Below are 26,467 nucleotides of genomic sequence, written 5' to 3'. Positions count from 1 at the left end.
CTGATACATTGTAATCCAGTTCTAGTCAGTGAGATCCAAGGGAAGTGTACTGTGCAGTTTCCCGGTGGCTATTTCCACTTGCAACACATTTCCTTTACTGAAGAAAAGGAGAGAGAGGTATAAGGAGTGCTCATTCATTGCCCTGGCCAGCTGTTGGTTTCTCAGTTTTGTGGAAAAAAAGAAGAAAAAAAAAAGATTTGTCTCATTAGATTGTGATGCTGGTAATTGCAATATTCACTGTGAGCATGAGTAGGGAACAGAGGGTTACACAGAGCCTTAAGGTGGTGAAATTGCTGGTCTAAACTAGGATTATTTGATTCCAGACTTCTTTTTTTAACAAACAATAAGTGCCCTGATGGTGTCAGGGCTTCTGAATGCACCTGCCCTCATACTAGTTACGAAGAGAATGAGAAGTGTGGTTATAATGGATGAATAAAATGAACAGTTGTTTGTGGGGGTAGGTGATGTTACTGTCATCTCTTGTCTTCATCCTCGTTCACAGTATAATCGTTACTGAAAAGTAAAAATAGTCCTGGACAGTATTTCCTTGCCTGTGATGTGCTCTCATGTGTATTTTCTGGGCTCAAATGTGATTTACAAGTGGCAGCATAATGTAGATAACAGTTCTATCTCTATAGGCTAACACATTTGGGTTCAGATACTAACTCTGTCAATCCCTTTGATGTGTGACCTTGGACAACTGACAAACTCTCTAAACCATGGTTTCCTCATCTATATAATGGAACAGTTCTGGAAACTCACAGGTAGTGTCACTATGAGGAGAAAATGACATGACACAGGAAGTTTATAAGCATATTGTGTGGGACACTAAAAATGCTTAATATACAGGATTCCCTAAAATAGGTTGGATTTTCATTTGCCTAACAGCCTAGGAAGAGGGATGGGGCAGCCATGAACATTCTCATTTTAGATGGAGGAAGCTGAGTCTTAGAGAGTTGAAATGACTTGCTCAAGGTCAGAAATAGATTTTCATCCCAAATCCCGTGATTCCCATTTCAGGGCCCTTGCCATAGTAACATGTTTCCTTGAAATTGCCAAATATGCTCAGTCGTGTCTGACTCTTTGTGGCCCCATGGACTGTAGCATGCCAAGCTCCTCTGTCCATGGAATTTTTCCAGAAATGGAAAGAGTTGCCATTTCGCACTCCAGGGGATCTTCCTGACCCAAGGATTGAATCTGTCTCTTGCGTCTCCTACATTGGCAGGTGGATTATTTACCCGCTAGCGACACCTGGAAATTCCAAAGAATACAAAATAAAATTTAAATTCTGAGATGCTTCCTTTTTCATTTCCAATAAACAGAATAATTTTCTTTGGAAGAGAGTTATTACTACAGTTATTACTGTATTACGTGCAAATGTGAGCGACTGTTAAGTTTGTACTGGAAATAACAAACTCAAAAAGTTGGTTTTTTTACGTTTATTTTTGGCTGTGCTGGGTCTTCATTCATGCGTGGGCTTTTCAGTTGCAGTGAGTGGACATCAAGGCTGACCAGTTAATGACAGCACAAGTGAGGTCAGTGCCTTGTTAGAGGTCACCCCACGGGTGAGAGAGGAGAGGCTTTGTTGTGGTGTGCAGGCTTCTCCTTGCAGTGACTTCTCTCGTTTCAGGACACAGGCTCTAGGGCGCTCGGACTTCAATAACTGTGGCACAGGGGCTTAGTTGCCACACAGCATGTGGGATCGAACCTGTGTCTCCTGCATGGCAGTTGGATTCTTTACCACTGAGCCACCAGGGAAGCCCTCGAGGTTTTTTCCTAACCCTCTAGTCTCAGTTCCACCCCACCACCACCTATCTCTACTTTATAAAGATTGAGTGAAAATACACATCTTCCTAATCTACACAAGGTGGCATAATTACCATTCTACAGAATCTGTAAATCACACAGCAAAGCTAACTTTTTTCTTTCTTCTTCATTAAAACCTTTGATTATCTCCTCTGATATTTAACATTCAAAACAGTTTACTTTCTCTATCTTTGTTGCAACATGCCTTTCAACATCAAGTTAATAAGATACAAAGTGACATCTTTCACCCTATCACAATCTGGATCTACACCTCTGCCCTTTGTCATCACAAAGTAACCACTCTAACACAGGCCATGTTTTCCTTTAAGCAATGTTGAATGATTCACTCTCAACATAAGTCTAGGAACAAACACTGTTAAAACTTGAATATTATGTTTCCTTGAACCTAGCTTAGTCATCACCGCTTTCATAAAGCCTCTCCTCTTTCACCCGTGGGGTGACCTCTAACAAGGCACTGACCTCACTTGTGCTGTCATTCACTGGTCAGCCTTGATGTCCACCTTGCCTTGGCTCTTCTAAGGTGGTTCCTGCTGTACCCTCTCCACCTCTAGTGCCTGGCACGACACCTTGTCCGTTGCAGATGGATTAAATATTTGCTGAACCAAGTGAGGAAACCTGTGCTTGGTATATCCCCTAAAAGAGGTGAGACTCCTTCAAGGGCTTCCCCGGTATCTCAGTGGTAAAGAATCTGCCTGCCAATGCAGGAGACGCGGGTTGGATCCCTGGGTTGGGAGGATGCCCTGGAGGAAATGGGAACCCACCCCAGTATTCTTACCTGGGAAATCCCATGGACAGAGGAACTTCACAGGCTACATAGTCCATGGGGTTGCAAAGAGTTGGACATGACTCAGCGACTAAATAACAACCTTAGGGCAATTTTTGGGCTTCACTCGCGGCTCAGATATTAAAGAATCTGCCTGCAATGCAGGAGACTGGAGTTCAATCCCTCAGTCAGGAAGATCTCTTGGAAGGCAATGACAACCCACTCCAGTATTCTTGCCTGGAGAATTCCATGGACAGAGGAGCCTGGCATGCTACAGTCCAAGGGGTAGCAAAGAGTCGGGCGTGACTGAGCGACTAACACATACACACACTTATCTGTAATACTTGTTAAACTGTGTAGTGGAAGATGTGTTGGTCCTTGGGTTAAATCAATACAGTGTGTCTGGCAAGCAAGAAACTGAAGGTTATTGTCAGGTGCTAATTCATTGTCGTACAGGTGCATGCCACTCCTTTCTCTGGTTGCTTGGTTTGACACAACTTTAATCTGAATCTGAGTGCTCCTGTCTACTTGTGGACTGCAGGATGCACCCTAGGGCTCAGCCTTCCCTGCCCCTTTCTCCATTATCTCTTCAGATCCTGGGTAACTTGAACCTACCTTTTACCTTTGGTGAACCTACCTTTTACCTTGGGTGTCACCACTAGATTGGGGGTTTCCCTGGTAGCTCAGCTGGTAAAGAATCCACCTGCAATGCAGGAGACCTGGGTTCAATCCCTGGGCTGGGAAGATCCCCTGGAGGAGGACATGGCAATCCACTTTAGTATTCTTGCCTGGAGACTCTCGATAGACAGAGGAGCCTGTGGGCTATAGTCCATGGGGTTGCAGAGTCAGACACGACTGAGCAACTGAGCACAGCAGAGCACGGCAATAGATTGTACTCTTCAGTGTCTTATTCATGTTTCCCACTCAACCATCCAAAGCCAAAAAATACTAGGTTCAAAGCAGAGAGCACAGCACAAACAACAAGGAAAATAAAGAGAACCAGACCAACAAATACTGGATTTGCCTTAGAAGGCAGAGCACTGGGGATCTTGGAAAGAGTAATTTTTCAGGAATCATTTCATACAAACCAAAATGGTAGTGGCTCTAACAACCACTCCCATTGGGAGTCAGGGCCTCCCTCATGTTCCTACAAACCTGCTAAGTGACTGGGTAAGTCACGCCCCTCTCTGGGACTCTGTTTCATCAGGGAGTTAAGGTTGGACTAGTTCAGTAGTTCTGTCTTCAGTTTTACCCCAAAATGCATCTAGAGAACTTGTTGATAAGGCATATTCCATGCTTCCCACCCTCCCCCCCCCCAGAAACCCTGATTTGGACCTCAAAGAAGGCTGAGCACCAAAGAATTGATGTTTTCGAACTGTGGTGTTGAAGAAGACTTTAGGATCCCTTGGACTGCAAGAAGATCAAACAAACAAATCCTAAAGGAAATCATTTTACACTGTATGTTTATCTGTAACTCTCTGGCACCCTTCTCAGGGCAGAAATCTTAAAAATACCAGTCTATATACATATACTCTCCTCATAGCAAAATTTATTAAATAACTCTTTATTCTTTTCTCCTTTACATTACCAATAGTAGCCCAGTGTTAAGCATTTTAGAAAACCTGAAGAAATTTTTAAAAAAATCTTGGTTTATGCACACATGTATAAAAATATTCAGATAACCAAATATCTGCTCATTACATCACCCAGCTTTCAAGACTGCCAAAAATAAATAAATAAAACATTTGCATATCAAAAGAGAGGGCTCGGTGGTTTTGTTAAAATTCATTTTAACAATTTTAGCTAACTAACATGTGCTGATGAAATTCAAGTTAAAGGTATAGCCAGTTAACATCACAGAAAGCACTGTGTGGCTAGTAAGGAGTATTCCTTAAACAGAATCTACTTTGTGCTTCAAACACAGCTAGGTCTACAGTTTCAACAGTAAGCAGCAATAAAGATGAAGAAAACGCCCAACTTTTCTAATAACTGCTCTATCATAGAAAGGAATATAAATGAAAAAAGTATCACCATCTCTTCACAAAGAACATCAAAGTCAGAATGGTAGGTTTATGAAGTGCTTGGATTAAAAAATAATAACAATAAAGATCCCTGGTTAATTGCCTTTGATTTTTTAAAAATCTGAAAAACATAAAATATTTGCTTGTTGGTGTAACAGATTTGACCTACAAGCAATAACCTGAACTATCTTTTCTTCATCAAGTACTTTAACAGTGCAAAATGTTGGCGGTCTCAGCGTTCAATGCTCGGAAATGCAAAGCAGGCAAAAAAACAAAAACAAAAACAAAACACAATGATTCACTGCTATGCTAGAGTCTTAAAGGTAGACAGGCAGTTTCTGATGTGAGGTGAAATAAGCAATTCAAAATGTCCATTAGCTAACGTAAGATACAGTATTGAATCTTTTGGCACAAAAACAAAGAATAATCACATTGCTACTTGGAACAGTATTCAACGTGGACGAGTAGATCTCGGTGTTCAGTGGCTGGATATTGGATATTGCACTTAGGACATTCCACCAGGCTTTCATTTAACGCAGCAGTGGGACATTTTGGTGAGGCGACTTTTCCTCTGTTTTCAGTCTCCTTTTGGAAAGTGACTAATGGCTCTGTGAAGGCAAACTCACGAATCTGCTTCTGAAAAATAAGTGTCAAATGAACACGGTTTGTATAGATGGCCTACCATTCAGCAGTTGTAACTGCTCCATAGATACTCCAGTTGCTTCAACCCTCTAGCTAGATTTTCTTCTGAATCTCTCCGGTCACTGGTATTACACTGGTAACTTATGAGGTGGTTACACATGAATGCAAAGTTGCTTCAGTAGTGTCTGACTCTTTGTGACCCTATGGATGGTAGCCTACCAGGATTCTCTGTCCATGGGATTCTCCAGGCCAAGAATCCTGGAGTGGGTTGCCATGCCCTTCTACAGAGGATCTTCCCTACCCAGAGATCAAACCCACATCTCTCATGTCTTCTGTATTGGCAGGCACATTCTTTACCACTAGCACCACCTGGGAAGCCCTTACGAGGTTGTTATATATCACTGAAATTACCCAGGATGTACTAGGATCAGGCATTTACATAGCAGGTTTTATTAAAATGCTTAGAGTCACATGTAAAGGTGGGCCTACGGGCAATGCTGACAAAGATTGCTAGGTTAAAGACGGGCAACTTCAGCAATAAAGAACTGCATGGAATTAAGAGTGGCAAAAAATTTTAGCAGGTCAAACAGGTTATACACAGGAATGACTAAGATACTGTATAATTCATTTGTGATGTCTCATTTTCATGTTTTTTTCCCTGAGAAATTTAGAACAGTCAGTAACTAAAAATGAACATTTTATAGCATACTGTAAAGACGAATGGTAGGAAAATGAAGAAAAATACAGGAAAATTATAGATTCATTTGTATACTCTTTGGCTTCCTGTACTTTGATAAAGTCATAAATAGGAATGAATTATAAATTTCAATTTTAAATATTATGATAAAAATCAATGACATAAACAGAGCCAAAAATGTATTTTCTGTCTTTTATTCATAAAGAAATTGCAAATGATTTTAAAAACTGCTTTTTTCTCTTTTGAAAACTGAGGAATTCTATTTGTAACATTTCACCCTGTGCAAATATTCTGCAATACAAGGATCATATACAAAATATGGGCTAATGGGACAGACCCTAACAGGTTTAGTCCAGGGCTTACTGTGTGGTTCTTTAGCTTCTAATTTGTGTCCAACTCTTTTGCAGCTCCATGGGCTGTAGCCCACCAGGCTCCTCTGTCCATAGAATTTCCCAAGCAAGAATACTAGAGTGGGTTGCCATTTCCTTCTCCAGGGGATCCTCCCCACCCAGGAATCAAATGATCTCCTGCATTGGCAGGTGGATTCTTTACTACTGAGCCATCAGGGAAGTCCCTCAAAGCTTATTAGTAGAATGAAAATAGGTAAATCAAAACCATTTCCTTAAAGAAGCAATGTTATTAAAAAGGTTAATGTTTTAAAAGGTTATGTGTTCAAGTTAATCCACAGAACGTGCTTAATTCAGTATGCCTACAAGAGTGTATTAACAGTAATAGTCCATTATCCCTAAAAGCAGCAATTTTTTCTTTCTTTTTTTTGTTTAAAGAGAAAAGCACAATTTCACTTCAGAATCTAAAACTGCCCTGCCTTGCTGCCTTTGTCCCCCAGACCAAGCTCTGTTCAGTGCCTCCAGAATCACAGAGCCCAGAGTGGGTGGGGATGATCCCAGGTACTGGTAATGTTATCATTACCAAGAGGCCAGTAATGTCCCTCTGTCTAGTACTTTGAACTGATGCTCAAAGGGCAGATGCTTCAAATAAGGCAAGGGATTTGATTTGACTAATTTAAGAAACAGCTATTCTTAAACTGTATCCTTCTATTTTGGGAACTGCTTTGACATATAAATAGAAAGATGGCAGAAAAAGAAAGATGAAATAAGTTTTTGTCTAACCATTCCAGACTCACCAAGGATTCCAACTGTGTTATTTGATTTCTTGCTTTGCGGAGCTCCTTAAGAATCACATGCAATTGATGTTGCATATTTTGACGGTCAAGTTTTTCATTTTCAAAGTCTAAAGTACATGCCTGCATCTGGAAAAAAGTGCCCAAGACAAGACAATGACAGCTACTGTATACTGTCTAGTTTTCCTGACTGGATGTTTCTTTAGTATCATAAGAAAAAAATATGTTGTGCCATCAGAGCAAGAACTCCTCTGAGTACAGGGAGATATTGATACATGAAGAAGCTCTGTCCAAGGAGCAAAGCCAAAGTATGAGGTCTAAGTGAGTGAGGAGCAGCTTAAGAAGTTGCTGGTTAGAATCTGTCCTCCTCATCCTCCTTTTTGTGGGGAAGGGAAGGAGATGGCTGTTCCTTGGTTTCAAATATACTAAAAATCTCTGGTCTCTGAGAGTAACTGGTCTCTCTTTGAGTTCTACTTGAAGTTATCAAGTAGTTCTATTAGGAACATCCTGTCAGACTACCAGCCATTTAGGGAAGAAGAAATTTTGCTAAGGCAAACATCTACCTGTCAAGAAAATTGCCATGTCACCTTAGAGAATTCGGTTTAGCCTAAAGGTAGTAATGGGAATATACGGCTCGCACAAGTCGTCACTTTCAATATTTTTGTTAAAGTTTTTAAAAAAACATTTTCTAGAACTTACAAATGGTTCTTCATACAACAGTGTAAACATGAGGAAAAATTCCATTTCTCAAAGGTTAAACTGAATGTAGAAGGAACCCTCATGAGTACCTGTTGTTCCAACAGAGCTACCCTTGTTTGTTCCTCCTGCTGCTTTATCAGAGACGTGTAAAGAAACTGGACCTGTAGGATGTAAATAGAACCAACACTGTCACATCAACATTTTATAGCTTGACCTTGACCTAGGATGTGTGAAAGGCTCACAAATGTCACATCTCTAACCAGGGCAACACCTGCTCTTCTGGGTGAATCCTAGCTGTGGTTGGACAGCTATCTATGCAAGCAGCTGAGCAGTACCGCCCCGGCTGAGTTCCCTGAGGCATAGACTGAATGTAGACAAAAAGCACTAAGTCGCAGTGGACAAGCAGGTCCTAAGATCCACTGATATTTCTGAGTAGGATAAGAAAGCAGAGCTTGGCCTCCTCAGCCACAGAGTTGGAGCAAAATTTTCAATCATTTCTGCTTAATCTTTTGTAAATATCACTGCTCACACCTCTAGGCAGAAGTGAGCATGGTAAAGACTGAGAAGGCAAATGTTATAGACCATTTTTTCCCTCTCACTCAAATTTTGGAGGATTTTAGAAATAACTACTCTAAGAGTAGCAGTAGCTAACATTTACTTAGCCCTTTAATTTACAAAGCACTTTCACCTTCTCTCAGCTGACCTTCACAAAAGTCCTATGAGGTGAGAAGAGGTTATAAGATTTATTATTATTAATTTGACACTCAAATAACCTGTCAGTCAGAGAAGTTAGCTGATTTTCCTCAGGCCACACATCGTTGAGGAGAGACCTGGGATAGACTCCAAATTATGTGTTTTCCATTATTTCATGCTGCCGGGAAAAATTTAATAAGTTTCTCTTGAAATAGTACTGAATTCTAATAAATCTAATCTAGTAATGCCAGCATTACTGAGACAAACATTCCAGATCTGGCTATGAGCATAGTGAGAACATGGGAGGTATATAGTGAATTAACTTGAGAACAGTTCACAGTGCCAGCCTAGGAATCAACCTGGGTCCTCCTCTTTCAGCTTCCCACACATGCCCACCTCCTCCTCATCCCCTCTTTTTTGGCTTCTCACACATGCCTACCTCCTCCTCACCCCCCCTTTCAGCTTCCCACACATGCCTACCTCCTCCTCACCCCCCCTTTCAGCTTCCCACACATGCCTACCTCTTCCTCACGCCCCCTTTCAGCTTCTCACACATGCCCACCTCCTCCTCACCCCCCCTTTTTTGGCTTCTCACACATGCCTACCTCCTCCTCACCCCCCCTTTCAGCTTCCCACACATGCCTACCTCCTCCTCACCCCCCTTTCAGCTTCTCACACATACCCACCTCCTCCTCACCCCCCCTTTCAGCTTCTCACACTTGCCCACCTCCTCCTCACCCCCCCTTTTTTGGCTTCCCACACATGCCCACCTCCTCCTCACTCCCCCTTTTTTGGCTTCTCACACATGCCTACCTCCTCCTCACTCAGAACCTTTGTGTCTGTGATCTCTTCATCAGGAGGGAATTCCCAGTCACTCACCTCGCTGGTGCCTTCTCGCCATCAGCTTTGTCCAAATACCATCTCCTCAGTGAGGCCTTCGCTGGCCTCAGTTTCTCTTGATCATACTACCCTGTTTTATTTAGGTACTTGCTTATGGTCTGTCTCCCTTCTTAGCATGAACTCCTAATAAGGGGGTAGGAACTTGTGTTGTTCCATGCTGGTTCCTGAGTAGTTAAAATAGCCCCTGACACCTAGTAAGTACCATGAAAATTCTGGATTATGAACCATGGAAAACCGTGCTAGTTAGACTCACCCGAGATAACAGCTCCTCAGATCTTTTCTTCTCTTCTTCAAGTTTTTCCCTGGCAAGATCATTCTCTTCCTTGAGCCTCTGTATTTTCTCTGTTTTATGCCTGTCATCTTCTAGATGTTGTACATCTGCCTTTCTTTGTGAACACAACAGTTGATTTAAATCTTGCACTTCTTTTTGGGTTTCTTCATATTTTCTTCGAAATTCACTCAGTTCAAAATTCAGCTGAGTTATGGTTTGTCGTTCCACTTCAAGATCTTTTTTTGCATTTTCCAAGAGATGGTTATAATATTTTTGCTTTTCTTCTTGAAGATAACCTGTGACAAACACATCATGGCACAAAATAGGTAATTCTACAAATTACAAAATAGGTAATTTTCCTGAAGAAATAAATGTAAATATGTTTCTGTAAGCATGATTGCATTTTTTCCTCATCTTCAAAAATGAAGACTCAAGAGACAGGGATCATGGTTGATGTTTGACAGAACAAGAAACAGAAGTTCAGGTATACTACTTGAAGTTAAAAAATGAATAGATAGAAGAATCAGAAACAGTAATAGAATTATTCTGAGGAGGGGGAATGTCACTAATGTCTAAAGAAAACAAACCAACAAATAGAGATATTAATGCATATACCACTTTGATAAAACACAGAGAGAGAGAGAGAGAGAGAGACAATGAGAGGGAGAAAGAAAAATCATATTACCAAAGGAAAAAGCTAGACTTCACCCATAATCAAAAACCTACTTTTATGTGTAGCAAATTTATACAGGCAATACAGCAGTAACTTTGTCCCCTGAGGGATAAACAGTTTTGAATTCTCTAGAGACATTCCTTTCATACTGTTTTAGCATTAGCTTCATTTTAAATATTCCGATGCGAAGCTCTGAGATTATGAGCCTTCTCTTTCTATAATTCAAGGCTCCAGTGCCAGTGGGGCTGTCAGTCACTTAAATGAGAGCCTTGCACAGAGCTTGGCTCATCACCTGGAACTGCTGCGTCTATTTGTAAAACGAGAATAATGATCCTTTCTGCCCCCGCTCTTAGGCTCTTGTGAAACTCAATGGAGATCAGTGTCAGAGAAGCTACAAAACCTTTGGCAAACAGCATCACTGATAAGAACTTCACCTCAGTTCTAGGGTGAGATTCAAATGATTGAAGGATCATGTATAAAAATGTAATCTTTCTCCTAGAGTTGATATGAATAACTGCTAAAGGGAAGCGGAATAACAAGATAGTCACTGACAAGGCTAGCACCAGGGGAAATGAAGCTGGAGCAGGACTTTGAAGGAGGGAAAGGATTTGCAAGGTGGAAAAAGCCTAACGTGCCTGCAGAGCTGCAAGATCCCTTTACCCTGTGCCTCTCGCCCTCTGGTGTCAGAAAACAATGGGAGATGAATTCAGAAGGTTGGCTAAAATGGGATTTCTTACTTCAAGGCTAGCAGACTTGCTCTTGTTTTACTTTATAACACAGATCTATAAGAATCTAAATTTGATGCATCTCTCTTTTTGGAAAATGTCAGGCAGGCCAACCCAGAAGAACATTTTTACACCAGTACCTTCTGATTCAGTCTTTTTTGTCTGCTGCGGGAGTGTCTGAGGGGCTGTTTCCAGCTTCTGTTCCAACTCAAAGATTTTCGCTAGAAGTGCTTTCACGTAGGCCTCTCGCTGCTGATCATACACAAGCCACTGCTGATTTTTCTCCAGAGCCTCACAGTGCAAATGAAAGCAAATCAATAATCAAAACCCAAACCCTTCAGATGGATAAGAGATCACACGTGACGCAGTCTTTTCCAGCACATAAATACTCGATGGCTCATATCACAGAATGATTCCAAGCATCACTGTAAAGCTTTCCACACAGAGACACATTCCAAGGCCACACGTCTTCAGAATGCCAAAGAACATGGCCAAGTCATGTCCACACAGAGTTACGGTCATCTGTGCACTGACTCTACAGTTTGCCTCATGTCGGTGCCCACATCATTCTCCGTTAACAGAATGTCTTTGTGGCAGAGGTGGAGGCGCAGTGCTCAGGTACTCTTTCTCTTTCAGAGCTATTTCCACCCACCCAAGGGCTCTGCCTGCGGGCTCTCCAAGGGGTGGACAGAGGCTCTGCCAGGCGTGCATCCTGCTCTGGCAGTGCCACCCCTGCCCGCCACCCCGCCTTAGTCCTGGGCCTTCCTCTTCCTTTCACAGATGTGGCTCCCCAATAAACTGCACTGCTGACTACTCCATCTCGTGTTTGCCTCCCGGAGAATCAAACTCAAACATCACCCTCTTTCTTTATCACCGGTTTTCATCTTTTAAAGCTCAAAAATCCCCAAATGGGACCTTTCATCTAGTTTGTATACAGGTTTAGGAACTCAGTTGTTATAAACACATACATACATATTTTAAAAACTCATTTTACCAACCATCATTAGCTTTTTTCTGTGTTTGCTTTTTCAAATAGATTGTGCGTGCTTAGTCGTTCAGTCGAGTTCTACTCTTCATAATCCCATGGACTACAGCCTGCCAGGCTTATCTGTCCATGGAGTTTTCCAGGCAAGAATACTTGAGTGGGTTGCCATTTCCTACTCCAGGGGATCTTCCTCACCCAGGCATTGAATCCATTATCTCCTATGTCTGCTGCATTGCAGGCAGATTTTTTTATATTAAGTTCCTTGAAGTGGCAGACCGTGTTCTTCCGAAAGGACTCCCAGCTTTTGCATACAATGTATAGTCAAGAAATTATTTGAATGATGGACAATATTAATAAAATAAGCAGTGTCTATTTAAGTTAGCTGGTAACAGAGAAAGTGGTTTACCATTACTGCTCATGTTCACTTTTCATTTCAGTTACATCTTTCCTACAAAAACCTCGCTATACTTTACCAGCCACCTAGCATAAGTTGGAAAATTTTTAAAAATCTCATCTACATTTTCTGTGGCTCATTCCACCTGATCTGTGGCAAGATATTAGCAAATATTCACATAAGAAGCTACATTACCTTTAGTGGATAAATCAAGGTAGCATATATGGACAGGGGTGTATAGGTTTATGAAAGGCTTTAGTATGCATTTTATTTATTTATTTTTGGCTGCACTGGGTCCTCGTTGTGGTGCATGGGCTTTCTCTACTTGCAGAGAGTGGGGGCTTCTCTCTAGTTGTGGCGTGTGGGCTTCTCACTGCAGTGGCATCTTTTGTTGCAGAGCATGGGCTCTATGCTCTCAGGCATTAGTAGTTGAGGCTCACAGGCTTAGACACCCCGCAGCATGTGGTATCTTCCCGGACCAGGGATCAAACCCATGCCCTTTGCATTGCAAGGTGGATTCTTAACCCCTGGGCTACCAGGGAAGCCCAGATTTATGAAATTTTTTAGTGAAAAATTCTACTGATATTTTGATTGTTTTTTTTATTTTATTTTATTTTTTAACTTTACAATATTGTATTGGTGATATTTTGATTGTTAACTGGGACAAATTCATATATACTCTGACTCTAACTCTCACTGGTCTTAACCACTGGATCCTTGGAAATTCAGTCAAAGGCAAAGCCTGCCAGGGCTGTACACAACTGCATAAACACCTACCCCTCATCCATACCCCCTGTTTTGCCAGTAGCAGCAGGACAGAAATTCAAGTTGAAAGCTAGCAAAGAAGATTCGCCTGTCAGTAGCAGAGGGAAAACGAAGTCTTGAAATGCTTATACTTTAGCACCAAAATGAGATATTACAACTCTTCTCCCCTTTCCAATCGAAGTCTTCCATCCAAGAGCATGGAAAGTGAAAGCTGCTCAGTCGTGTCTGATGCTTTGAGACCCCAGGGTCTATATATAGTCCATGGAATTCTCCAGGCCAGAATACTGGAGTGGGTAGCCTTTCCCTTCTCCAGGGGATCTTCCTAATCCAGGGATCGAACTCAGGTCTCCCGCATTGCAGGCAGATTCTTTACCAGCTGAGCCACAAGGGAAGCCCAAGAATACTGAAGTGGGTAGCCTATCCCTTCTCCAGAGGATCTTCCTGACCCAGCAATCAAACAGGGGTCTCCTGCATTGCAGGCGGATTCTTTACCAACTGACCTATCAGGGGCTGCCTCTTTTTTTTTCTATGTTTCTGGGAGGCTGAGGAAATAAGTCTCAATTACTACTTGTGTAAAGAGAACATGCACAGCTAAATCTAATGTCACAGGCGTAAAATGTTAAGGGCCCCAGAAGGAGGTACACACAGTGATACTAAAACCCCTTCGCCAATGGCCAAGCTCATTGGTAATGAGCCCTCTGCCCGTGCCACTTGTGCTAAGACTTGCCTAACACGAAAGTGTGAGTCACTCTGTCATGTCTGACTCTGCGACCCCATGGACTGTAGCCACCAGGCTCCTCCGTCCACGGGATTCTCCAGGCAAGAATACTGGAGTGGGTTGCCATTTCCTTCTCCAAGGGATCTTCCTGACCCAGGGACTGAACCCAGTTTTTCCATACTGCAGGCAGACTATTTACCATCTGAAGCCCCAGAGAAGCCAAGACTCACATGAAAGTTACTCGGTCATGTCTGACTACTTGTGACCCCATGGACTGTAGCCTGCCAGGTTGCTCTATCCATGGAATTCTCCAGGCAAGAATACTGGAGTGGGTAGCTGTTCCCTTCTCCAGGGGATCTTCCCAACCCAGGGATCAAACCCAGGTCTCCCACATTGCAGGTGAATTCTTTACCATCTAAGCCACCAGGGAAGCCCAAGACTTATCTACTCCCACAGAAATACCTGCTTGAGCAGTGGCTCACTGTTGGATCTTGGTAATTTGGGGATTTATAAATCCTCACTTGGAGGCTGATTTCCTCATCAAGAACACTGAGAGGAGACACAGGCCATGACCAATAGCTTTAGGTCAATTAATATAATGATCGCTTAATATAGGTTTTGAATAAAATAGGTCTTTAAATAGATGAGTTAGGGGAGTGTATTCCAGATATGGGGAACAGAATATGAAAAATTACAATACTATAAAACAGCATGGCACGTTCGAAGGGCACTAAGTACTTAGTCTAGTGTGATCAGAATTAAAGTTATCTGGAGACATGATGGGAGGTAAGATTGGAGAATAAAGATCAGTCATTTTGTGTACCATGAATAAGAGAAAATTTAAACTTTATTTTCAAAGTAATGTGATACTAATGAAGTATTTCAAGCTAAAGAATAATAAGCTATACCTAAGTTGATATGATGTAGCTTTAATAGAAGTATTTTAATCATTATCCTGTACATGTAACATAAATATGGTGTTACAAAATTTGCCTGGTAATAAAATGTAATTTTAAATATTAAATATTAAAACTTCTTATGAAAAAAAAAAAAAAATAGCTATAGCTAGTAAGTTCAGTTCAACCTCTTCGTCTATCCCCTGAAGTGCTAAGTTATTTTAATTATATTAATAACAGAATATTTTAAAGCTTCAGGACAACACTTGCTGAAACTGAAGCTAGGTTCCCTTAGGCTGACATTAAAATTGTCCACAATCTGCCACTTCCCATCTCTTCAAAGCACAGCCTGGCCTTTCCTTTCCTTCACTGCTTCCTTGTTGTCTACACAATAATGCACACCCTCTGTGCCTCTTCCCTTCATGCAATCCCTTCCTATGTCATCTGCCCACTTAAATTCCACATTACATCACGTTCCAGTGAATCCAGGCTTATCTCTCAAGGCTCCTCACCATAACTCTCCTTATCAAGCTTCCCCTCCTTTGAAAGCAACTAGTGATTTTTGTGTGCATTCAGTCTACTTGGCATCTTATACTCATGAACTCTTGATTACTTCCTGATGATACTTCTTATCTTAACTATACCCTGAGCCCTCTGGACAGCTGGGCACAGGCTTGTTTAGATATTTTATTTCACAGTTCCTTATTTGTGTTTCTGTACCTAGAAGCTGCCTGATAAATGTTTGTGAATGATGTTGACAACATGGGTGGAAAAAATGCCTGCAAGAACCAAAAAGCCTTGTAGACCTAGACCGGAGTTTGAGAGTGTTCACAGAAGGGAGGAGAGAACAAGAAGGAATCTAGCAGTTCCTTACACACAGTAGAACAATACATTTAGTGATTCAAAAAGAATAAAACACTTTAAAAAATCTATTACTCATTAAGTAATGCATGAAAATGTAATCAAAACATCTTGTCATAGAACTATCCTAACTATTTCTGTAGTCTTACAAGTGCATAATGTGTATCCTTTGTGTCATAATTAATCCTTGACCTGGGGGAATTCATTATTATCAATGATTAAAGTGTGGCAGCCAGGAGGTATGAGTTTTTATCCTTCAGGGCTGCCAGAAAAGAGATGGCACAAATACAAAGTTCTTAACAAAAAAGCTGCTTAGTGTAACTCAACTGAAGTAAAACATACGTGTGTGTGTGTGTGTGTGTGTGTGTGTGTGTGTGTGCGCGCGTGCGCGCGCTAGTTGCTCAGCCGTGCCCAACTCTGCGACCCCAGGGACTGTATGTAGCCTGACAGGCTCCTCTGTCCATGGAATTCTCCAGACAAGAATACTGGAGTGGGTTGCCAGTCCCTTCTCCAGGGGATCTTCCTGACCTAGGGATAGAACCAGGTCTCCCACACTGCAGATTCTTTACCATCTGATCCATCAGGGAAGCCTGATTCTAGTAAATGTGCTGCCAAAGTGAGGATGAGGCATTATTCTAAAGGACCACATGATGGCGATGTTACTTCAATAAAGTAATAAACATTTCTTTACTCCTGATCTCAAGGACTCTGTGTCTACTTTCATTTCTTTATAGAAGCAACAAAAAGTAGATTTGATAGCTGTCAATGGATGTTGACATTATGAGTTTTGCATCTTTAGAGTCTTCCTTACATTAGTTATCTCTTCCAGCTTTGTGTCTCTACACATTTGTTAGACATGCATTTATCATGTTCACCCAAGTTATCAATAAAAATACAGAAGTAGGTAAAGTGAAGCTGTGGGGAATGCCATGAAAGCTCTTCTTCCTGCTTTGGCAGGGATCCATTAAATATTTCCTTGGGCAAAAACTCTAAGAGATTGAAATGCTAGCCTATATTGAAAGAAGAAAAAATATGCATCAATTGATAAAACTAGAACACGGATGGTAGATTAGAAGTATTATGTCCATGTTAAATTTATTAAAGGTGGTATCTGTATGGTGGTCATGTAAGAGTATCCTCATTCTTAGGAATATACATTGGAATATACAGGCTGAAAAGGCTATATATATATGCAACTATTTCATGGTTCAGAAAAAATATTATGTCTGTGTGTGTATGTGTATGTGTGTGGATAGGTGTGGGGACTGAAAGAAAAAGTATAAAATGGGACAAAATGCTAATGAGTTCAATTTTAGTAAAGAGTATGTGGACTTCTGTGTACTATTTTCCATTCTTATAACTTTTCTGTAAACTCAATTTTTTTCCAAATTAAAAATAATTATTATTTATCTTCAGTAATTCTGTTTAAAAGTCAGATTTTTTTTTTTTTTTGGCTGCACCATGTGTCTTTACAGATCATAGTTCCCCAACAGTGGATCAAAACCATACCCCCCTGCAGTGGAACCCTAGAGTCCTAACCACTGGATCACCAGGGAATTCCCTAAAAATCAGATTTTTTAAATCAAGAGCAAGAAACGCCTATTAAAACCGACATTCAGTTATTTGATTTTAAAGTTACTGACCAACTGGATAATGATTACAGCATTGAAAGTGAAAGTCACTCAGTTGTGTCTGACTCTTTGTGACCCCATGGACTGTCTGTGGGAATTCTCCAGGCCAGAATACAGGAGTGGGTAGCCTTTCCCTTATCCAGGGGATCTTCCCAACCCAGGGATCGAACTCAGGTCTCCCGCATTGCAGGCAGATTCTTTACCAGCTGAGCCACAAGGGAAGCCCAAGAACACTGGAGTAGGTAGCCTATCCCTTCTCCAGGGGATCTTTCCAACCCAGGAATCGAACCAGGGTGTCCTGCATTACAGGTGGATTCTTTACCAACTGAGCTATCAGGAATGCAATTACAGCATTAACTCCATGTAATTATTTCAAAATATGAGCCAGATCTAAATGATAGCTGAGGAATGATACAGCTTGACCCTAAGAGAAGCAAAATAGATTTTTAGGACTTATTTTAGCCTAACAAACACTGATTCTTAAACAGGTGGGCAAACTTCTACAGGAAGTTTTGTGGGAGCTCTGCAGAGGGTATAGGATTAGAATGGCTGAGTCCTCCAAAGCCAAATAAAGTGACGGTGTAGACTCTGAGGAGTGAGATTTCTCTTTCCCTGCTCCTCAGTCTTCCAACTATAATTCTCCCCCTGGTCCGAAAGATCTGCTGAGATCCCAAAGGGATATCCAGAGCTTGGCCACCTCTCGCTCCTCAAATGTAAGTTAATGGTTCTCACAGAGCAGTCCTCAGACCACCAACAGTAACAGCAGCACCTGAAGCTTATTGGAAATGGAGACTCTCAGGTTCTACCCCAGACTAATCATCATTACATAAAAATAACTTTAGTTGATATTTGGAGTAGTTAGCACTGCTGCTGCTGCTGCTGCTAAGTCGCTTCAGTCATGTCCGACTCTGTGCGACTCCATAGATGGCAGCCCACCAGGCTCCCCCGTCCCTGGGACTCTCCAGGCAAGAACACTGGAGTGGGTTGCCATTTCCTTCTCCAATGCGTGAAAGTGAAGTCGCTCAGTCGTGTCTGACTCTTCGCGACGCCATGGACTGCAGCCCACTAGGCTCCTCCGTCCATGGGATTTTCCAGGCAAGAGTACTGGAGTGGGGTGCCATCGCCTTCTCTGAGTTAGCACTGAGAAGCCTAAAAATTACACATGGGTTTAAGAAAACAGCATCTATTTTCAGGCACTTTGCTAAAAGAGACACTATAAGATTCAAGAAACTTCACCAGATTCCATCTAGTCATTCTTTCCAGTTGTCTAAATGCTGGGGATAATACATGACATACAAAAAACTTATTTTGATAGTTCTTTAAGAATTGTGTTTCTTCTTTATTTTAGCTACCTCTAGATAAATTACTTTGAAAAGGGTACTCTAGAACCCAGTTATACAGACACTAACGATTTAAATTCTTTTCTTGAAAATCAAATAGGCCTCAAGGTATGCCCGGTATGTGAGATAAAACAGGACTCTTAAGAGCATACTTAGATCAGGGTAGACATGCCAGTAATATTTCTGGAATCACAATATCTACCTATTGACCCAATGATTAAATCAAGAATTTCATACTTTGCATATCTAACCTTAAAATTTGAAAAAATACACTGTGACTACTAGTCCTATGTCCCCAATTTATTTAATTTTCAATGCAACCCACCAATCCATTTAAGATATAAGTTTGGAATAATATAGCTAACTTCATATCCAATTCTAGGAAAAAGAAATATTGAATACACAAAGAATGTATTTCTTTTTCAAACTAGGAAAGGAAATCCTGTTTCTAAAGGAATAATTTCAAACTAAAGAGGACATCTAGCATGGGTAAACAAAAAGAAAAAATAATAGATATTAAATTACATCACTATAATAAAATTATTGAGCAAATTAGATTTAAGTGAAAATGGGATATTGTTGAGTTATTTGGTAGAAATGGATGATTTATAGCCTAAAGATTTCCAAGGCTTTCCTAGCCATACTTACAGGAACTGGCCCTCTTGTATGCCTCGAAAGAGACTTAAACGTGGTAACCCAGAGAGATGATCTCAAACCATTCATTTCTTCATCTCCTCAAAAGAATTTTTCAAGCTACAGCATTACTGTTGTCAATTTCCATGAAATTTAATAATAAAGGAATGAGTCCTCTTTAGCCATAACTTAATAAAATAAAAACAAACTTACATCTTTCAGCTGTACTTCCATTTCATGAATATTACTCATTGATGAATTGAAGCAACTTGTAGCCACAGTCTGTAAGTAAATCAATATTAGTTAACATAATAATTTAAGAACATAAGTTTGCTCATTATACTTACCTTCATAATAAGACAGTATATTTCACATACATCCCAAAATCCAGAACTGGTACATGCCAGGTGATGAGTAGCAGTGCGGAATTAAGATGTCCTGGAGGCCTCCTAAGCAGATTGGACACCCTGAGATTTCGTATCTAATTTGATATCTGATGTCATCTGGACCCCAGAATCACCAGACTAGCCCTCAGTGGATATGAACAGCCCTCTGATTTTCACCAGGAAACCAAACCAAGCAATTGGCCTATTTAAATGAAATCCCAAAAATATTAAATTGTCAAATAAAAGATAAATTTTGTTTTCTAGAATTTATTTATATTCAACATTAGCAATAGTATTAATTAGTATTCATTCATATAGAACTCAAAATATAATTTGTCTCCTCCTTTTTCTTCATTTTTCCAGAGGGAATAAAGAGGGGAAGTAGATGGTAAGTTGGTGGCTCAGATGGTCAAGAATCCACCTGAAGGAGATCCAGGTTTGAGCTCTTGAGTTGGGAAGACCCCAGTATTCTTGCCTGGAGAATTCCCTGGATGGAGGAGCCTGGCAGGCTACAGTCCATGGGGTCACAAAGAGTCGAACACGACTGAGTTGACAACACTTTCATTTTCTAGGTGGTAAGGTACCAAAGCTAACCAACAAAGCTCATAAAAAGCTGCATTTCAGTCTTTTAACAGCTCTGAGGAAAGAGACTTGTGTGAAGGATGGCAAGAAAGCTCAAAATATATATTTTCTTCTCTAGAGGGGCTCTTTTCCCCCTCTCAATTTAGTCCTTCAGGTGGAAACCATGATAGAGATAGTTCATCACATTTCTTTCCTTTTACCCTGGGCACACTGCAAACCACATCTCCCAGCCTTCCCTGTAGTTAGTGAGGTCATGAGACTGAATTCTGTCCAGTGGAATGTAAGCAGAAATGAGATATGCCAATCTGAAGCCTAGACCCCACAGGCTACCCCAGTTCTTCACATGCTCTCTAGCCCACAGCTGTGTATAAAGGATCTGGTGGAGGACTGCACTCTGAGAGATGAGGGAGCCACTAGAAGGAAGGAACCTGGATCTCTGAATGATTCTGTTGAGCAAAGCCTCCTCCACTCCAACTTAAAATAAGCTGTGACATGAGCAGAAAAATAATCACTTGTTGTATAAGACTCTGAGATTTGGAGGTCAGTTGTCAGGTGATTAGATATGCTGACTAGTACAGAAATTAACAGTGAGTATCCCATAGTGATTATATGAATACATTTTTAAAATCATCATTTCTACCAAGATTTATATTTCCATTTTCAAAAGTAGAGAAACTAATTCTTGAGCTTTAAGTAAAAGTGAAAATGAAGTCGCTCAGTCGTGTCCAACTCTTTGCAACCATATGGACTGTAGCCTGCCAGGCTCCTCAGTCCATGGGATTTTCCAGGCAATAGTGAAGTGGGTTGCCGGTTCTTCCTCTAGGGGATCTTCCCGACACAAGGCTCAAGCCCACATCTTTTGCATTGGCAGGCAAATTCTCTTAGAGTAGGAAGCCCCACTCTAAAGGGGAGATAAAGTACAAAGACCCTTAACATCACTGAAGCATTTATTTGAAAGCAATAGATTTTCTTCTGTAAGTAAGTTTTGGGCACTCAGTGGTGTCCGACTTTTTGCAACCCCATGGACTGTAGCCCACCAGGCTCCTCTGTCCATGAGATTTTCCAGATAAGAATACTGGAGTGGGTTGCCATTCCCATCTCCAGGGGATCTTCCTGATCCAGGAATCAAACCCAGGTATCCTGCAATGTAGGCAGATTCTTTACCATCTAAGCTACCAGAGAAGTGTCCTTTCTTCTGTAGGTAGTGTTAATAGCTGTAGTATTAGTATGATTCATATGTCCAAATTTTCAAGAGAATCAAAGGTCTGATCAGCAAGAAACTATTTATTTAGCACTATGGTGGCTCAGATGGTAAAGAGTCTGCCTGCAATGACTCAGGTTCGATCCCTGGGTTGGGAAGATCCCCTGGAGAAGGAAATGGCAACCCATTCCAGTATTCTTGCCTGGAGAATCCCATGGATGGAGGAGCCTGGTGGGCTACAGTCCATGCAATCACAAAGAGTCAGACACAACTGAGCGACTTTCACTTCACATGCCAGGCACCCTGCTAGGTTATTCACATATATTGTAACATTCAATCTCCAGTACTCTTATCCTCATTTTATTGATGTGCAAACTGAGATTTAGGAGAGGGGTCTGGTGAATTCTAGCATTGTTTCTAAGGCTAGAGAGGTTAAGGAATTTGTTTAGACTCACACAGCTCGAAAGTGGAATCTGAACTCGGAGATGCCTACCCATAAATCCATGCTCTTTCTACTACACTAGTGACTCTAAAACACAAGACGGGAGAAAAGCACACTTGCTGTTTTAATTGGGTACCTCAAATATGAAAAATAACCAAAAAATGAAGCCATTCTTCTCACAATACAAACTACAGAAAAAAAGAATTCAATAAAATCTTCCTGGCTATTGTAGACACACAGCAGAATCTGTATTCTGAATATTCCCTTGGGCAAAACAATGGTATGGTCAGTGGAGGCAGCCATATTACCTATTTCTGCTTATAGAGAAGAACAGGACTATGGAAAAAAAAAAAGTAAACCTGTTAGTATACTATACTGTTTCACCATTTGACAAGCATGTTTTAACAAACCCATTCTTCATAAGAATTACAAACTGTATTAGAAAAGATTAAAAAAAAATCAGGTTTTAAAGAAATTAGTACCTGCGATAAATGAAGAGTATTGGCTTTGCCTTCAAGTTCAGCAAGCCTTGCAGTTGTAGCAGACAACTGTTTCTTCAACACATCTGTCTCTTCAGACAAGGATTTCAACAGCTGTTCTCTTCTTTCAACTTCCTTGGTTTTCTCTTCCAGCTGTTCAAGCAATGCAGTACTGCTGTGCTTGGCTTTCAGCTGGTCTCTGAGTCGCTGTATTTCTTTGTCCTTCTCTGTGAGGCGATAAACATTCTTCTCTCTCTCAGCTTCAAGGACTCGAATTTTCTAGATATAAACTAAGAAGAATCTTAGAACAAGGCCAGGTCAAACACAAAAATAAACAGTACATTATAACAAGCGTATAGGATGTATTTATTACGTATCAAGTCAGCATTATACCAGATACCAAGACCAGAAAAATGCTCAGAGAGCTCATAGAGAATTAGACCAATACATTAATGCAGTATGATAAGTGCTGTGGTTAAGATATATATAAAATAAACGGGACATGGACACAGAAAGGAGAGACCATCTAGAAAGCTAAAGAAGAGCTGGCTCTCACCTGATTATCTGCTAATCATTCCCCCATCATGCCAATTCTAGTCATCTTAATGGCTAAAAGTTGAGCACACAAAGAAATACATGCTCACTGATGAACTTGAAGCAACAGAATTTAGATATTACAGAATGTTATAGCTGGATAAAAGTACATTCATAAACTTGCTTTTTGTTAATAAATGATTTGGTATCAAATCTAGAAGGTGATCTTCAAGGGAATGTTCAACATTTTCAAGGATTGGCAGGTTAAAGAAGGCATGTTAGTTAAACTTGCTGGCAAAAGGGAGAAAGCACTAATATAGAGATGATAGAAAAAGTAAGTGGCTTTACATGGCTTTACATGCTGACAAAGGGAAAAAAGCTTAACAGTTATTCAAAGAGAAATGGGGACATAGAGTTGGATGCTTGTGTGAAAATGATGAGGGGATTTGTAGTTGCCTACTAGCTTAAGACAAGACAGTATTATGACACAGTACCAAAGAGGCCAATACAATTCTAAGATTTCATAGAGTACAGCATCCAGATTAGAGGAAATAATACTACTGTTTGAATCTGTGTTTGTGACTGTGTGCAATCCAGAAGCATTAATTCAAGAGGGACATGAACACCAGAAAAGTGTTCAGGAAAGTGACCAGGATAAGAAAAAGCCAGTAAAGCTGAAGAATATGGGGCTGGCCTATAGATAAGTAAGAGGCAGCACGATTTCCTTGTATATCTGCATGCATGCATGCTGTCACTTCAGTCGTGTCCAACCCTATGGACTGTAGCCTGTCCGGCTCCTTTGTCCATGGGATTCTCCAGGCAAGAATATTGGAATATCTTTCCATGCCCTTCTCCAGGGGATCTTCCCAACCCAGGGATCAAAACCCCATCTCTTAAATCTCCTGCTTTGGCAGGTGGGTTCTTTACCACTGGCGCCATCTGGGAAGACTTGGACACCTGCAAAGCTGTCAATTGGATTAAAAAAAAGACTTGTTCTATGTAGCTTTAATGGACATAACTAGAACAAACTGGTAGAAGTTATAGGAAGTTTAATTTCAATTGATTATAAAGGGATTTTGACAGCCCTTGCTTGTCAGAAGTAAAATGAACTGGAAAGAGAGCTCTAAGGAAACTACTAGATTCTTTCACCAGATTACAAAATAATCTTTATGTCTAAGAATTGGTGATAGATCATTTCTCCATGCTTGAATAAGAATTCACCTCAATATGTGTTTAAACAAATAATAAATCATTTGGTTTTATGATGTGCCTTATAAAGTAAAATTTAAAGAAATCCAATGATATTATTTAGCATGGATAATTTGTTTTCTAACTATGAAAAATAAAAGTACTCTTGCAAAATAAATTGAACTGATTAAATTTTAAATCCTTCCAGTTCTAATATTCCTAACTCCTTTTCAGACTATGTCATAACAAATTGTAAATTAGGGAAATATAGTTTAACAAAACACAAAATGCTGATATCTGTAATGATTTTACCTTAAAAAAAAATCTGAAAACAAATATTACTTGTAAAGTAGCCAAAATACATGATTAAATGGGTTTTTAAACCTTCATGCTAAAATCTAAACCCCAAAGGTGACATGATTAGATTTGTTGTTTAAATTTAGTGAACATAAAAACTAGATTATATCATATACTTTCTCATCTCCCATAGTAAAGCTTACTACAGTTTAAAAGGTCTTACCTCCAAAAGTTTGTGTCTGTCTTTATCAATCAGCTTTCCTTTTCCACTTGTGATTTCATCTACCGATGTTTTTAAAGCTGTAATTTCTCCCCTAAATTTTTCTAATGCAGTTTCTGATTTGGAGTTACTAGGCTTTGGTCCCCATTTACTTTTAATTAAATCTTTGGGATTTCTGGAAGACATCTCTGAAAGTGCCTGTAAAAAGAAATCTGAGTTTACAAGGTCAAATCTCAGGTTTGAAAAGATCTAATAACCTATTTACTAAACAGAAGAACCTTTCTATGTAAATAAAAGTGATGCCGTGGGGTATGGCTTCTAGCTTGCTAACAACAATATATATATTTTAAATCTGGGTGGTAGATGCATGGAGGTATTCAATATGTCAACCTGTATGTCTGTGTTTGTGTAGGATTCTCATGTGTGTCATACTTCAATAGAAATGTTTCATTTAAAAAAAAATAGAGGGATAACCAATGATTAAGCCGTTAAATGAAACCTGAAAGTTAGATTACAAAGACAAATTTTACTCCAGAATAAAAGGCCAATGACAAATAATATAATTCTGAATAAATGGACATTGAAACATCATTACCTGACATAATGGTGTGTCCTCTGTTTGAGAAGATAGGCCTAGTTCAGTTCTATCTTAACTGTAATGTTCAGAGAGCACAGTGGGCAGAAGCTAGATTTCAGTATGAGGCATTTATAGGAAAAAGAGACCCAATATTCAAAGAATTCAGGAATGGCAGGAATTAAGAACAAGAAGTAAGGAGAAGCTTTGTTGCTAAGTCATGTCTGACTCTTTTCTGACGCCATGGACTGCCTACCCAAGCTCCTCTGTGCATGGGATTTCCCAAGCAAGAATACTGGAGTGGGTTGCCATTTCCTTCTCCAGGGGATCTTCCCATCCCAGGGATCGAACCTCTTCTCCTGCATTGGTAGGCGAATTCTTTACCACTAAGCCACCAGAAAAGGTTAGCCCTGGATTTCTGTCCATTCTAAGGTGAAAGATTAAGATACCTAGTAGAGGGCACAAAGCATCTATTACAGGCCACGTCTTCTACAAGTGGAGGCAAATCTACAAAAACCTTCACATAAGACCTCCAGTGCGAAGAGAGGCAAAGAAAACTGCAACAACAGGCATCTTTCTTCTCACTTCTGAGGTGAAGAAGTTTGTAGAATAGACATGAAAGTGCTTGCTAATCCGCAAAATGCTGTACTAAGGAAAAGACTTGGCCAAGTCACTAGAACTCCCTGAGCTTGTCTGAAAGAGGATGATAACACTCACGGCAGAGCTGAAAGCGGGGATCCAATCGGCGACGGCCTCCCGGGGACAGGCACGAAGTGAGCGCCAGGGAACGGCGACTGGCTCCAAGGTAGGCAGAGATTGAATCCCAGCCAACGCGATCTCCCACTGATCCCGCCTCCCCCGCGGTCACGCCCAGCCTCAAGGCTGCGGGTCCAGGCCGCCTCCGCCACCCTCCGCCGTCGCCTGCCCGCAGCCAGCCAGCACCCAGTCACACCCTTTGGCGCGGGAGCTGCTTCCGGGAGTTTGAATCCCGCGGCTGCGGGGCGGGGCACGTCACTGCCGGCGGGGGCGAGGCTCTCCGATTGGCTGCGGTCTCCGGGGGCGGGGCTGGAACCTGAGTGAGAAAGGAGTGCGGGACGTAGCTGGGCTGCGGGCGGAGGGGTGGAGCTGAAGTGGAGAGGACGGTGCCTAGGCCCGGAAGGCGTCTCCCGGATCCGCCAACGTTTTCTGGGACTTTGTCAATGCTTTTGTGAGGTCTCAGACCTCAACTCAAGATTTCTTTGTGAAGAACTGATTTGTGTTTATCTGCTTTGGGGCTGAAGCAAATTAGA

General features: G+C 40.9%; 1 protein-coding gene across 6 annotated transcripts; it reads right to left on the bottom strand.

The window, feature by feature from the left end:
• Positions 1 to 205: 205 nt before the first annotated feature.
• CEP55 (centrosomal protein 55) lies at positions 206 to 26,220 on the bottom strand. Of its 6 annotated transcripts, none has more exons than XM_086378716.1 (9): positions 25,896 to 26,220; positions 24,608 to 24,802; positions 22,369 to 22,644; positions 19,489 to 19,557; positions 11,193 to 11,343; positions 9,637 to 9,950; positions 7,880 to 7,951; positions 7,095 to 7,220; positions 206 to 1,251 (listed from the first exon to the last, which is right to left on the bottom strand). In XM_086378716.1, the coding sequence occupies exons 2-9, from the start codon at positions 24,788 to 24,790 to the stop codon at positions 1,231 to 1,233; spliced, it is 1,212 nt and encodes a 403-aa protein (XP_086234842.1). In that variant the 5' UTR covers positions 24,791 to 24,802; positions 25,896 to 26,220; the 3' UTR covers positions 206 to 1,230. The 6 variants fall into 6 exon arrangements, with proteins under 6 accessions (XP_086234842.1, XP_086234840.1, XP_086234846.1 ...); XM_086378714.1 differs by lacking the exon at positions 206 to 1,251 and adding an exon at positions 4,139 to 5,247; XM_086378720.1 differs by lacking the exon at positions 206 to 1,251 and adding an exon at positions 4,139 to 5,247 and having other exon boundaries at positions 22,369 to 22,655; positions 25,896 to 26,194.
• Between the last annotated feature and the right edge of the window lie 247 nt (positions 26,221 to 26,467).

Source organism: Bos grunniens, chromosome 26 (assembly GCF_055505025.1).
Source record: "Bos grunniens cultivar Pamir isolate PY7600 chromosome 26, Bosgru_T2T1.0, whole genome shotgun sequence".
NCBI lineage: Eukaryota > Metazoa > Chordata > Mammalia > Artiodactyla > Bovidae > Bos > Bos grunniens.
Note: the sequence above shows the minus strand (reverse complement) of the source record. Positions and strands in the feature narration are given on the sequence as shown.